This window comes from Miniopterus natalensis, chromosome 11 (assembly GCF_054644295.1).
Source record: "Miniopterus natalensis isolate mMinNat1 chromosome 11, mMinNat1.hap1, whole genome shotgun sequence".
Lineage (NCBI taxonomy): Eukaryota > Metazoa > Chordata > Mammalia > Chiroptera > Miniopteridae > Miniopterus > Miniopterus natalensis.
The window spans coordinates 58,552,073-58,567,578 of record NC_142091.1 but is presented as its reverse complement, the minus strand read 5'-3'; the positions used below and the strand labels follow the sequence as shown (position 1 = coordinate 58,567,578).

General features: G+C 35.5%; 1 protein-coding gene across 1 annotated transcript in view; it reads left to right on the top strand.

Moving 5' to 3' along the window:
• The window catches only part of DCDC1 (doublecortin domain containing 1), a 151,418-nt gene extending 140,020 nt beyond the window's left edge, over positions 1-11,398 (top strand). The window contains exons 15-17 of the mRNA XM_087822274.1: positions 8,831-8,891; positions 10,699-10,833; positions 11,237-11,398. Coding sequence (XP_087678400.1) covers positions 8,831-8,891; positions 10,699-10,833; positions 11,237-11,398 — 358 coding nt within the window. The remainder of the gene's footprint in view (positions 1-8,830; positions 8,892-10,698; positions 10,834-11,236) is intronic.
• The last annotated feature ends 4,108 nt before the right edge of the window (positions 11,399-15,506 follow it).

Below are 15,506 nucleotides of genomic sequence, written 5' to 3'. Positions count from 1 at the left end.
TGGCTTCATTTTGTAATTATTGGACTAATTTCTTTATATCTATTTTGATTTAAAAAATTTAAATCAAAAAAATTTAAATTAAAAAATTTAATGTTCTGTGTGTATTCCTAACCTCTTCTCCATCATCTAAATTTAAAATATTGAACTGTGAAAGAAAAGTCAAGGAGACGAAATATTGGTGGCTTATCAGGCACTGAGAGTGTCCTTTCTGTTTGTTTTTTCTGACTTGGGATTATAAAATTAAAATAAAAAATAAATTTTAAAAATTTAGGAAGATAATTGATGTATATTTAACAATTTAGAAATATTGTTTCCTAGATGCTTTTGTTTTTCTTGCTTGTTTGTCTTCTGATTTCACCTGTGTTGACCAGGACTTAGAAAGCTATTACCCAACTACTTCTGGATAGATAGGCAGTTGGTTTGTGCTTAAGGCTGAAACCAGAACTAGGGCACTTAAGCACCAGAGAAACTAGCCCAGATGCTAATACAGAAGGGAAATTTTCTCTAATATGTGAAAAGGATCATGCAACAGGTATTAGAATATCACAATAATTAGGAATGTGATCTGTAGAGTCAGATTTACAGGTCTAAATTCTGGCTATACCTCATACTCTAACAAAAATTAATTTCTGAGCTGACACTGTTCTAATTTATTTATATTATATTGTCACATTTAATCCTCACAACAACCTGATAAGGTATGTATTATTATTATCTTTACAACTGAGGAAATTGAGGCATAGAGAAGTCAATCATTTACTCGAGGTCATACATACTAAGTGGTTGGACAGGAATACAAACCTAAGCAGTCAGACTCAACAACTTACTCTTAGCCACAATACTATACTGCCTGTATGTCAAAGTCTAGTCAGAAAATTGCCAATGAGTGCCAAGTATAGTAGCAGACATCTCAATGGATTAGTAGGGTACATTAATCGAGAAACACAGGCAGAAAGGAAAGGGAGGCATTAGCTTGGCTGCATGCAAACTAGCCAGTGCTAGTCGCATCCCAAACACACAGTACCTAAGGATAGGTAAACAAACCCAAAGCAAGTCCCAGTTTGACGTGGTGCTGTATATGGAGTGGGTAACAAGATTTCTGGAGCAAAATCAGTGCTATAAACTGGAGATGTATCAAGAATCAACTTACGATGATAATGACAAGGCCAAACCATGGGACATGGAGCCACAGATGTTTCAGCTCATTTAGTCTGTAGTTATAACAAAGAGAAAAATCAATCACTTGTAACTGACCCAGAAATTACACAAATCATAGAATTAATAGACAGGATATTAGAACAGTTGTTATAACTGTATTCCATATATTTAGGAAGTTAGGGAAAAGATTAAATGTATTAAGTAGAGACATGGAAGATATAAAAGACTCCAATCAAATTTCTAGGGATGCAAATCGCAACGAACGAAAAGAAAAATACATGACTAGCGGCAGATTAGACACTGTGGAAGAAAATAGTAATGAATTTGAAGGGAAAACAATAGAAACTATTTCCAATGACAGCCAGAGAGAAAAAAATTGAAAAAACAATGAACAGAGCATCAGTGATATGTAAGAAACTTTCTATGGCCTGATCTCTGAGTAACTAGAGTCTCTGAAGGGAAGAAGCAAGGAACAGAAAATATGGGGGGGGGGGGGGGAATGCTATCTGAAAAGTTTCCAGATTTTTGTGAACTATAGCCTACAGATCCAAGAAGTTCAACAAACATGAAGCACAAGAAACATGAAGAAATGAAATCAAGGAATATCTTAATAAAATCACCTGAAATTTTGTGATAAAGAGAAAATCTTAAAAGCATACAAAGAGAAAAGACATTACATAGAGGAAGAACAAAGATTGACAGATTTTTTGTTGGCAATAATGCAAGTGAGAAGACCATGGAAGAACATCTTTAAACTCTTTTTAAAAACCTGACCTTTCCAATATTTCAAATGTTCACAAACTGAAAAAATGATACCAGTTGGAAATGAAGAGCACTGGGAATAGTAATTTCATAGATAGTATAAAGACCTTTTATTTCTTATTATTTCTCTTTAAAATATAATTTGTTGTTTAAAGCAAAAAATAATACATTATAGAAATAACATATAGAAGTAAAACCTATGAGGACAATAAAATTTCTAATTAGAGACAAATGGAAGACAGATTCATATATATTTGTCAAATGGTATGACATCAGTTGAAAGTAGACTGATAAGTTAAAGATGTATATGATAGACCCTAAAGCAACCACTAATATAACATACAAGAGTTATGGTAACAAATAAAAAATGTAGATAAAGTGAAATCATAAAAAATTTTTAATCCAAAAGAATACAGATAAAGAAGGGAAGGGAAACAAAGAACAGATAGGACAAAGAAGAAATAAATAAGATGGTAGGTTTCAACCCAACTGTATCAATAATCACATTAAATATAAATAATCTAAAACACCCCATTTCAAAGTCAGATGTCAGATCAGATAAAAAAACAAGATTCATTTATATGCTAACTTATAAACAATCCACTTTAAATAGGAACACACAAATAGGTTAAACATATATGCATAGGATGCATTTATACCATGGTAAAACCAATCCAAAGAAAGCTTGAATTGCTAAGTTATTATCAGACAAAGTAGGCTTTGGTATAAAGAATATTATCATCAGGGATAGAGAGGATCATTTCATAATGATTAGGGGTTAACTCACCAGGAAGACATACAATCCTATATATTTATTCACCTCATAATACAGCTTCAAAACACTTGAAGGGGCAGCTGATAGAACTGCAGGGAGAAAGAGAAAAACCTACAGTTGTAGTCAGCAGAAAGTATTGTTTCAATAATTGATAGAACAAGTGGAAACAAATCTAAGAGTAGAGAAGATTACAATGACCGAGTCAACCGACTAATTGATAGTTACCGAATGACTCCCCCAACAACAGCAGGAGACATGTTCATTTCAGGCACACAGCCTATTAGCCAAAACAGACTCTCTTCTGGTTATAAAACAAGTCTCAATATAATTAATAGAAATCAGGTGTTATCAAATATGTTTTCTGACTATAATGGAGTTAAATTAGATCAATAGAAGAAAGCCTTCTAGAAAGCCCCCAAATATTTGGACACAGAGTAACACATTTCTAACCCATGGATCAAGAACACATCAAAACAGAAATTAGCTAGTATTCTGAACTGAATGAAAGTGAAAACACAAGGTATTATTACAATTTGTGGAATGCAGCTAAAGAAGTTCTCAGAGGGAGATTTATGTAAATGCCTATATAAGAGAAGAAAAAAGATATCAAATCAGTGACCTCAGGTTCCATTTTAAGAAACTAGAGTAAGAAAAGCAAATCGAACTCAACATGAAGAGAGGAAAGGGAATAATAAAAGCTAGAAGGGAAATCAGTGAAATAGAAAATAGGAAAATAGAGAAAACCACTGAAACCTAAAGCTGGTTTCTTTGAAAAGGTTAAGAACAAACTGATAAGCCTCTAGCAACATCGTCCAGGAAGTAAAGACAAAGGACACAAATTACTAGCATCAGGGAGGAGAAAGGTGCTACTACACAGTTACTAAAGGGACAATAACTGAATATTCTGAACAACTGTGCACCAGTAAATTTGTCAACTTAGATGATAAGAACCAGTTCCTTAAAGGGCACAAACTACCAGTGACTACGGAGAAGAAATAGGTAAGCTGAGAAGTCCTGTATCTCTTAAAGAGGTAGCTTTTTCAGTGAAATATTTCCCACCAGGAAAACTCTAGGCCCAGATGCTCTTGCTAGCTTCGTGAGGAATTCTACCAAACATTTTAGGAAAAAATAATGCCAATTCTACATGACCTCATCCAGAAAATAGAAGAAATACTACCCAATCCTTTCTATGTTAACTCTGATAGCAAAAACCAAAGACATTACAAGAAACTAAAATAATAGACCAATATCGTGCATGAACATAAATGCAAATAATTCCTAACAAAATTTTAGCAAATTGAATACAACAATTATAAAAAAAGGTAATATTACATGAACAGGCAAGCAAAGTTAGTTTGATATTTGAAAATCTATCAATGTAAGTCACTGTATTGGCAGGCTAAAAAGGAAAAATTATATGAATATCCAAATAGATATAGAAAAAGCATTCAGCGAAAGTCAACACATCCATTCCAAATGAAACCTCTCAGAAAGTTGAGTAGAAGGGAACTGTGTCAATATGCCAAAGGACATCTGTGAGACCCCTACAGCTAACATACTTAATGGTGAAAGACTGAATACTACCCAGTCCTTTCTAAGATCAGGGAGAAGGCAAGGCTGTCCACTCTGACCATTCCGATTGAGCATTGCATGGAAACGTTTAGCCATCCTTAGAAGAAAAAGAACAGCAAAGGCATCTCAATAGGAATTGAAGAAGTAAAACTGTCTATTTTCAGACCACATGATTTTCTCTGTAGAAAATCCTATAAAATATACAAAAAGTTCTAGAACTAATAAATTAATTTAGCAAGTTTAAGAGCTTGAATCAATACACCTATATTAGTTACATTTCTATAGTCTAGCAACAAGCGATTGGAAATTGATATTTAAAAATAACATTTATAATAACATCAAACATATGACATACTTAAGGATAAATCAGTCACAATATGTTGTAAGCTTGTGTAATGAAAACTACAAAACATTGCTGAGTGAAATTTAAGAAGACCTAAATAAATGTGGGTATATAGTGTGTTCATGGATTGGAAGGCTGGATATTGTTATGATATCCAAATTAGCCTATAGATTTATTTGATTAATCTATTTGATTAATAAATTTATTTGATTATGTATTTGATTAATTTGATTCTCAAATCTATAGATTTAATGCCATCTCAATTAAAACCCCAGTAGGTTTCCTTCATAGAAATTATCAAGCTAATTTTAAATTTATGCAGAAAGTCATAGACCTAAAATAATGGAATTTAATTAAATCAATAGCAGAAAGCTTCCTGGAAAACTCCCAAATATTTGGACACAAAGAATCAAATTGATGGGTAAGGAGTGACTAAGTGGTTACCTTAGAGGTATATGGTAAGGGGTGACCACTCTCCGTGGGAGAGTTGATCAATGGTCTAGTTCAAAATGGCAGGTGTTGGGAAAGGTTTTACGTATCACTTGATGAACATGCTCGTCATGCCCAGGGCCCTCCCTGGGCTAACTAGATGCTAAAACTGGTGTTGATGGGGTCTTAGCCCACTGAAGTTTACATCCTACTCTGGCCAGGATTGTCATAGAATTGGGTGGGACTGAAGCCTCCAACTTGATGTCCTTGTTGCCTATAGAGAATAGAGCATGGGCAAGGAAAGAGATGATAATTTAAAAAATTAAAAGTGTAGTTTTACTTGAAAAATCTCTATTGATGAGAAAAGATGTGGTGTACTATAGAAAGGAAGGCAAGAAGAGAGGGAGAGAGGAAGAAATGGGCAGGAGAAAGGGAGGACCCCTATGCAAATAAGAATCTTTTGTCTTTGTATTAATGCAACTTGCCTTTTTCCGAGAAACAAAATCTGTAAGATGGAGGCAAAATAGCAGAAAATTTGGAAAACTAGGGATTCTTATTACCTGTGAAGCTACATTTTGTTTTTTAAAAAGCAACGAGGACCAAGACTTACCTCACCTCTGGGTATATATTTTCAAATGTGCTTATCCATTCCAGAGCATTTGAAGTACCTGCATGACTTTTTTTTTTCATCATAACCACATTTCATTGTAAACAACAATAAATATTCTCATGTGACAGCAACTGCTGGAGACAGATTTTCTTTCTCTTCTCTTAAGTAGTATAATGTAATTTTCACAAAAGCTGTGAATTGAGACATAGCCTTTTATATGCTAAAAATAATAGAACCAGCACTTAAAGTAGCAACCTGACAACTCACAAAGAGTATCGTAAACAGATCATGCCTCATTACTTCAGTTATGTCTCATTTGGTGTTGCTCATTTTATTCTGATTCAATACAGCCAGTGCTTGCACATATTTGTCTTTTTAGAATTTTTCCTGTGATGTGCATCTGACCATGGGTGGATGAAAGGCAGAACAACAATGCCGTTACCGAGTAGTCTGAAATTTAGAAAAATTTTTAAAAATATAAACTTCCAAGTCAAAGATACTTTTTCCTCCAAAAGATTTTTTTTTGTCACCTTATAGCCAAACCAAAGAACTGAAGTTCTTTAGGCCACCATTAATTTTACTAAATTTTTAAAGAATGTGGATATGTAGGATCTGGCCTTTAGTGTTAAGTTTATAAACTAATTAATCCAGCACACGCACACACACACACACACGCATCCATCTGCACACAGAGGTTAAATTAGACTAAATACTGGGGACCCATAGATTTTGTTCGGCACATTATGTTTTTTTAATTAGTTGTAAGCCTATAGATATAGGGAGATTTTACACAAAAATCCATATTACTGTTTTTCCTTGAAAAAATCAGAAGAATGGACTGCACTGGACTTTCATCCTTTCATGACACCAGTCCTGCAGGAGTGGATTCCCCATTTAGATGGAACGTATATCCTCCAGTTGGCTCTGTCCCCTACCATTCCCAATAGCCACCCTCACACTAGCTCTAGCTTGTTTTATTTGTTTCCATTACCTGTCTGGTAATCTTTACTGTTTTCCTTATTTCAGTGTTAGTCTTTCAGTTATGTTTTTTGGTCTACTTTTTTCCCCTACTTAGGTCTTACTGGAAATAGAGTGATAGTTGGCCAACATTAATCTAGACAAGGTTAAACATTTCTTTAAGGACACCATTGAACACAACGAACAAGTGTATCTCTGCAATGCTAGGTGCAGGGATAGAAAGACAGGTAAACAAACCGCATCACCAGGTAATCAGAGATTGAAAATCCATCTCCTTGGCCAAGACCTAAAGTTTAAGAGTTAGATTATTAAAGCAAAGTGACAGACTCTATCAAGTGCACAACGTAGAAAGGACTGTTTGCCATGCATTGGACTTTTGGGTAATATTCAAATATGTAGACAAGGCCATTAGAAATGTCAACATCAGGTAGAAAGTTGTCCATGTGTAATTGCACAGGATGTGTATTGATGGGTGAAACTTCTCTCTACTCTTACTATGTTAAGAATCGTGGAGTGGAAATCCCTTTCCCCCATTCTCTATGGACTCTACTTTTGGTCCAGGTAGCATAGGAAGACACCAGAGCCATCTGAAGCTGCCTGAGAACATAGATTTGTGATTGTGAAGCATGGTGATGGTCCGTACAGTCAACTGGGACATGCTGAGCGTTAGCCTGTGAAATTTCCCCAAAACCGAACAGTGGCCATGGGATGCCTTCTTGCTCCACCCTCTGATAAATGGAATATTTCAGAGAAATGTTTTCTTAGATAATAATAAATAATTATTTTTGTAACCATAAGTTTTATTTCTGGACCTTAAGAAACATTTTTAAAAAGTTTCTTTTTTCCTTTAATTACAAAATAAAAGGATCTCTAGAAAGATGATCCCCCCCCAGCACCTCTCACCCCACTCATTGCTGAAATTGTCAGCAATTACATTTGTCTAAAGCTTGAGCATGTGATTTTTAGCTTTGGTATCAGTTAAACCTTAAATGATACTACATAAAAACTTTTTTTTTTTTGAACCTAAGTACTAGAATTCTTCATGTTTTCTCACATCTCTGCTTCCCTCTCCTCCATTCTAATTTCACTTTCTTTTAATAGTGTCACGTTTCTCTTTTTTACCCAAATCTGCCACCTGAGAATTAACCTGATCTGTTCTCTCTAACCTCCATCCCATTTAGTCAATCGCCAAATAAATTCTTCTTTTATAAATATTTTGCTTGTAGCTCTTTCTTTCTCACTGACTCTCATCATTCTATTCAGTGTTTCCCAAAGTCTGGTCCGTAGTCTACACACGTCCACATTCCCCAGTTCTTGTAGTTGGAATCACTCAAAATACCTATAACTGTGGATTTCTGGGGGTCGAGACCTTCCCAGTCAGAATCTGAGCCATGCCCAAGAGTTCTTCACGCGTTCTTACAGAGACCGGGCGTGGGTGAGAGGCAGGCATGCACGGGGGCGTTGGGGACCGCTGCCTTCCGTGTGCCGCCCAGATCACAGAGCATCACCTGACACCTCCTCTTATCAACCACGGAGGCTTCTGTCAAAACTCAGAGGCAGGAGGAAAAGTCTTGTTTAACATCCCATTACACTTAATTTAATTCATTTGTCCTACTTCTGTAAGGTTTCTAAATATTAATGAATACCTGATTAGTTAATTTAGGCATGATTCACTTCATCCGGTTTTAGTTTTCCTTTCTTAGACTTAGCTCAGAAAATTGGATGTTTCTTAATGAAATTTTCTGGTCATTTCAGAAACAGGTGGCCGAGGTTTCGAGTTTTCCATGGTGTATTTTTCCATCCCATTCTCTTAACCCATATACTTAACTAAGCCCCTTTCCATCTCACAGAGGATCTTTTTTGGGGACAGAAATTTCTATAATATTCTTAATGATTCTATTTATTCTCTAAAATTCTTAATCACTGTTGCCATTGGTAATGTACACACATACTCTCCAGCCCCCCCCACACAGTCACACACACACACACTCCACAGCACTCTGGGTACGAAAGGCATTGGTTGTCTTAGGGACAGCTTTAGCGGCTGGGGTAGCAGTGATGGTGGTAGAAAGGTAGAATCCTGGGTAGAGTGTGGGCAGTCCTCCTGCCAGGCGATATGGAAAATGAGGCTTTTATTCGAAACCTTCAAGATGTTTTAGTGTGGAGAAAAGTTGTCAGTCTCTAAATTATATTTTCATTACAGACATAAAGAAGATGATTCTCAGAAGTGGGTGTTTGGAACTGACGGCTGCATTTATTCTAAGGTAAGGACTTCATAAGCCACCGCTTTCATTCCTAAGTTTTTCCCTTCCTCGCTTTGTATAAAATGTACTATCTATTGTCGAGAGCAAGAAATGCTTTTCGTGCACAAATGATTTTACTCTGTGCCCAGAAGTTTAGAATTTAACTTAACTCAATACTTTCCTTTGAAGTTTTGTTTGACTTTAAAACACTAGTTTTCCAAAGCTAAAAATAATTTTCTGCAATTTATTGCTATGCACCACCCAGCTTTTCAGGCCATCGGTTTTCTTTCTTTCATCTTAATATTTAATTTAATTTATTATTTTTTATTGAAATATAATTGACATATAACATTATATACATTTAAGGTGTATAATGTATTGATTTTTGCAAGTATATATTGCAACACCATAGCATTAGCTAACACCTCTATTACATCACATAGTTATCATTTCTCTTTGTGGTAAGATTAAGATCTATTCTCTTAACAACTTTGAAGTTTATAATACATTATTGTTGACTATAATCACTATGTTGTGCATTAGATCTCCAGAGCTTATCTATTTACTAGTTGTAAGTTTATACCCTTAAACATCACCCCAATTCCCCACCCTCCTGGTAACCACCAGTCTTCTCTCTCTTTCTATGAGTTTGGCTTTTTTTAGATTCCACATATAAGTGATATCATGCCGTATTTGTCTTTGTCTGTCTAAGTTATCTTGCTTAGCATAATGCCCTCAAAGTCCATCTCTGTTGTCAAAAATGACAGGCCTTTTCCCTAATGGCTGAATTTTGCATTATTTTGTGTTTTAAACATGTTATTTTAAAGAGAATTTTGACTCTAAAAATTTTAATGTCACATTCCCAAACACAATTGCTGATTTTTTTATTATAGTTATTCTACAGTCACAGAGCAAAACTATTTTTTATGAGGCATTTCATTCTTATAGAGGTTTAGAAATTTTAATTAGATCTAAATTTAGCCATATCCAAAACTATATCCATCTAGTTAAGGCTAAAATGGAGGATAATTTGATAATTATTTGCAGCTGGATCATAAATGGAGCTCATTCCATTCATTTAAAAAAAGACCGAATTACTGCTTCAGGATATTAATAACTAATCTTAGCTCTACCACTTATTAGCTGTGTGGCTTTAGGCAAGTCATTTAACCTTTCTGAGCTTCACATTCTTTGTCTGCAAAATAGAGATATTCATATCAACATTGTGAGTATTTGGCACAGATTGTGGCCTATCAATAGATTCTGGCACATTGATTCTAGCTGATCAATAATTTGTAGCTATTAATGATATTAATAAAAATGAACAAATTTAAATACAGTATTGCATTTTATTACTGTTTTTATTTGGGTAACATTTTTTCTTTAGTTTGTTTATTTTTAATGTTAACCATCCCTCTATTAATTTGCAAAAAGATAAAGTTAGATTTACTTCCTTATACAAACCACCAGTTTCAGCTAAATTAAAGATTTAAATTTAAACGTGGAACCATAAAATAAACAGAAAAAAACATGGATTAGAGTGTCTAACCCACACTAGCGGTGAGTGGGTATCTTTATGAGCATGCAAACAAAGATGGAATCCATAAAGAAAAAGACTAATGCTTTGAGTATATAACATTTTTAAAAACTTCTAAATCTAAAATAGCACAAGCAAAAGTAAGTAGGGAAATATGGCAAATCAAGAATATCTTTGCAATATAAATGTCAGAGAATGGAATAATATTTAGTGTATAATAAGTCTGTTATAACATCATTCTAGTTGGAAAGAGTACAAGGCTGGTACTACATTTTTCCCCCTTTCCTACAGGCTTATCCTCAGTTTGTTCTGACCTACCTAGAGGAGCTAAAGGCAGAAATGGATGTGACCCAGACAGAGTATCACATTCACCATGGCGCCTGGACCACAGCTCATCAGGGACCTGGCAGCAGCTTAGCAGGAGAGGTCAGTGTCGTGAGCCAGAGGCAGGACAGAACCAGAGCTCTCAAATGTATTTTGCAAAGAGAAACATACTCAAGTTGTTTTCAGGAGGCAAGCAAGAATTCCCATCTTAATGTTACAGATTGTTTAAAATCATGCACACAATATACATATTGATATACGTGTTAATATTTATATAAACATCTATGTATTTATATAAATGTTATTTTATTAAGCAGATGGTGACACACTACCTTTTTTTTTATGACTGCCTCCTTTTGTTCTGGCCACACACAAACGATTTACCTACAGGATGAAGACTGAAGAAGAACCACAAAAAGTATAACGTCACATTTTTGGCTTATATACTTTAGATGTTTCTGCTCAATGAAAATGAGCTATTTTATTCCTATGTTTTATTTATTAGGTTCTGCAAGAAAGTGCCAGCCTCCCTGGTTTGGAGCAACTGCCAGAGCCTTCAGACACCCATCTGATGCCAGAAGGTTCTGTCGGGGAGGCAGGGCAGCTGGCAGTGGCCCTGGTGAGGAGACTGGAAGAGAAACATCCTAAGGCTTCTGCTCAGAGGTAGGGCACTGACAATATGGAGCTTTATTGCTCAATGACAGTCCATGTTTTCCTTCGGTTTCATGTAAGATTGATTTCTTGATGATGATTGAAATATCTCAAAAGCCCTTTGGCTTTCAAGCACAGTAGTTTTGGGGTCACATTTGATCAAGAGAGGTGACATTTATGTGTGTTTCATTAAAGATCAATGTACGGTATTGTTTATAAGCATACTTAGGAAGGGTTGCCATCCTGGGATTTCATTAAAATACTCTGAAATAACATAATTAGGGTAAGACATAAGTGTATAAACAATTGTAAAACTACCAAGAGGTCCTTAAGAAGGTCATGCTCATAAAAATTCTTTTAATGTTGCATGAAAAGAATATTATATTTAGACCTGAGGATGAGTACACAATAGATGCCCTTAAGTCATGATAATTTAACTAATTGACATAATTTCTATTCCTAGAACAAAATTAACACCAGTGATTTTGCTAACCAATTGAAAATTATCCTTGGTTGGAAATGGAAACTGTTTCTCTGATCCTTTTTATTTGATTAGAAAACTCAAGTTTGTTATTGTTATTATTGTGTTGGGGCTTGGTGCTATAAATTGCAAAATGACTTTATAAACTTCAATTTTAATATTTAATTGTTTGAAATTGACTATTGATTGAAGTACTTACCATACTCATTAAAGTTTAAGAGAATTCCTAAGTTTAACTATTCTAACCATAGCTAGAAATGTCAATTGCATGAAAAAATGGCAACTTTAACGTTCTTTAAAAAAATTTTTTTCAGCCAGCTTTACTGAAATACAGTTGACATATAACATTGTGTAAATTTGTGTGCAGCATGACAACTTTTTTATTTCAGTTAAAAACTTTCTTATATTCTGAATTTACATACTCTTCAATTTATTGTCTCTTCAACTTGTTATTTAAACCTCAGATCCTTTGATATTGTTTTTAGTAAGATAAGGAATAGCTAAACAAAGTAACAAGCTTAGGACCTACTTATATCATAGTATGGGGGTTTCCTGGAACTGCACGAAAACTCAGGTTCCAGGTCTTCTTTCCTTGCTATTTGCTTTTTAATCCTATGTAAGGGTCTCAGCTCTCTGATGCTTCCCAACAGGACCACAAGGCTACAGCTAAGCAGCCAGGCCAACTCTCCATCCAGGTCGCTAGATATAAGTCTCATGGGAGCCATGTTAGAAGTTTTCATGTAAAACAGGAACTCAGGAAATACTGGGGCACTGGGGAACTCAAATCCTGTTTCCTGAGGCCACTGCTGACCTATCTTTCCAGACTCATTCGGCAGCCGCTACTTTTTGAGAGAATGCTGGAGCTTGTCATTGTCCTGCCTCTACTGAAGGAGCCACAGGTTCCTTCTCCTTTCAGATTTCTGAAACCTATCTGGTATTTTTGTGTCTGTTTCATGCTGGCCTTGGCCCTGGTGGGTCAGCACATGGGGACTCCAGTGACACCCCACCTACTTTTCTAGGACTCCCTCCTTCCCCAGCCTAGAAATATTTTCTTGGAGGGTTGAGAGCATTGGATAGTTTAGGAATTTGTCTCCTGTGTTTTCTTGTTGTATCTCCCTGAAGCAATATAGTCTGATGATAGAACATTGAAAGAAATGCTCATAGTATTAGGAAATAATGAATCCACCCCCCAAACAAAGCAGTTATGGTCAGTTTACACACCACAATACATGTTTGAGTGGTTAGAATGAAATGTGATGTCTTTAAATTTCCAGAAATGTAGTAGGCACACAGTAAAGGTTGTGAACATGTTCTGAAAACAAGTAGAGGTACAAAAGAGTTTTCAATAGAGATTGCATTTAGATTTATGACTTTTTAGTCAATGCGAAGTGACTGGTAACTATATTTGGGAATTTATAAGAAATTTCCCAGGGCCCTGGGAATCCCAGGGTTTGTGTCGGGCCTCTTTTTCTCTCTTTAAGCCCCAGGGATTTATATGCATTCTCCTCTCTGCCCAAACAGTTTACCATAATAGGTGTAATTTCAGTTTCTTTTTCTTTTTTTCTGTTCCTTAACAAGTTATTTTGAGTAAAGAGTAGTACTTATAGCAATTACTTTCTTCCCACTGTCGAAGGAATTGAGCAAAATTAGAACCTGGTACTGGATTTGGAGTATTGATGACTTTGAACCTTAGGTTGTCTTGTTAGCTTTACGTGCTTTCCAAACATAAGGAAATCAGTGCATTGGATTATTATAGCCTCAAGAGAGGGCTTCACATTTTCTTGCTTTTATCAATGATAATTAAAAAAAATAAACAATAAAATCACTGCCAAAAGTAAAGGAATGATGTGAAATGATCTGTGGAAATTTGAAAAAGAAATAGAATTTTAGAACATCAGGGAAAACATTAATGAGCAAATAATCTAAATAAAGAATATATAATTGAAAAGAATTAAAACATGGAGATATAAATGTATGTACTTGCTTCGAAATAGCCAAGGAAGGTGAGAACCACAATAGCCCAATTTGGGGAAAGACAGAGAGACTGGTAGGTAGCAGCAGGTAACGTGACAATGAAGGATAACATTCAATGATTAGTTAGCAAAAACTGACTCTCCTTGAGGGCTTTGTGTGCATTGTTTCCCAATAACCTACGAGGTATGTAAAACAAAGGCATTACTCCCTGTTTTACTGATAAGGAAATTCGGCACAGAGAGATTGTTAGTTGGCTAAGGCCTCCCAGCTGGTAATCTAAGGCAGGCCTCTCTGAGCCCCAAGTCTTATGCATTGCCTCTATTTTGTTCTGCTGACCACTCATGTTCTTCTCTTAGCAGTTGTCCAAATCTTCAGGTTTTCAAATAGGGCCTATTATTTTTGACTGGGTATCTTGGAGAGGGGCCTTTAAGTAATATGGAACAGTCTAGAAAGGGATTAATAAAAGGTACGTCAATATGTGCAGCTTTCAGCAAAGACAATAAAGAGAAAACATAAGGGAGACTGTGAACGCCTGATTTCTTGTTGAATCCAATAGTGTAGACTTACTGATTCACACAGGCTTGCACTTGAAGGCACTGGAGATTTTTTTTTAAACTTTTTTGCAATTTTCTTTTCTTTTTTTATTATTGAATTTACTGGGCTGACAGTGGTTCACAAAACCATACAGGTTTCAAGTGTACAACTCTACAAAACATCCTCTGCACACTGCATGGAGCGCCCATCGCCCAAAGCAGTCTCCTTGGTGTCCATTTATCCTCTTTTGCCCACCTCCGCCTGCCCCCACCCCCTTTCCCTCTGGCTATGACACACTGATGTCTGTGCCTATGTGTTCTATAACTTGTCACGATTAACCAAGGCATTTTACACCTCCAATGGTGGTTCAGGTCAGCTTTGTGTACACTAAATTTGGTGACAGCTAACTAATAGCTGTCATTTGTTGAATATTTATACCATGTGCCAACTGCTATGCTAAACAGTTACTTATGCTTATAACAACGTGATAGATTGATGTGCTTATTGTTATAATAATACGATGGTAGAGGTGCTCTGATAAGCCATGAAGACAAGCAGCTGAGGTTCAGAGTGGTTCTGTAACATTCTCACTTGTACAGCTGGTTAATGGGGAGGACGGGGTTTGAACCCACATCCATACTCTTACCAGTTTTAGTGCTCACTCCTCTCAGCTTTTATTCTATTGATTCCGTAACAGAATGTCATCATAATGAGCAGCCATATGAAGCCATTACTAAAATTTTGTGTATACATCATGAAAGACTTGATTAGACTATTGCCATTTTTATTTTATTTGTGTATTATTTTGAATTATATCCTTAAAAAAACTTCATCACCACAAACCAGACTCTCATCTAGTCAGAATCATTTCATTTAATTTACATTTCAAACACGGTGGAAAGCAATCTGATTGTGGATCTTTTTTTTTTTGTAAAGTGGAAAACTTTTTTCTACTGAAGTAAAAGGAAAATTTCTTATTGTGTAAGATCCTTAATGTAAAGTTCGTATTGGTTCATAATGGGTTGTATTTTTTTGTTTGCTTTTGCCACACTTAAGAGTGTTTTTGCTCCTCTATCAGTGAGCTACAGAAATGAGTCTCTTCTTGCTTGGATAAAGGTGTGTGTATATTTAATTC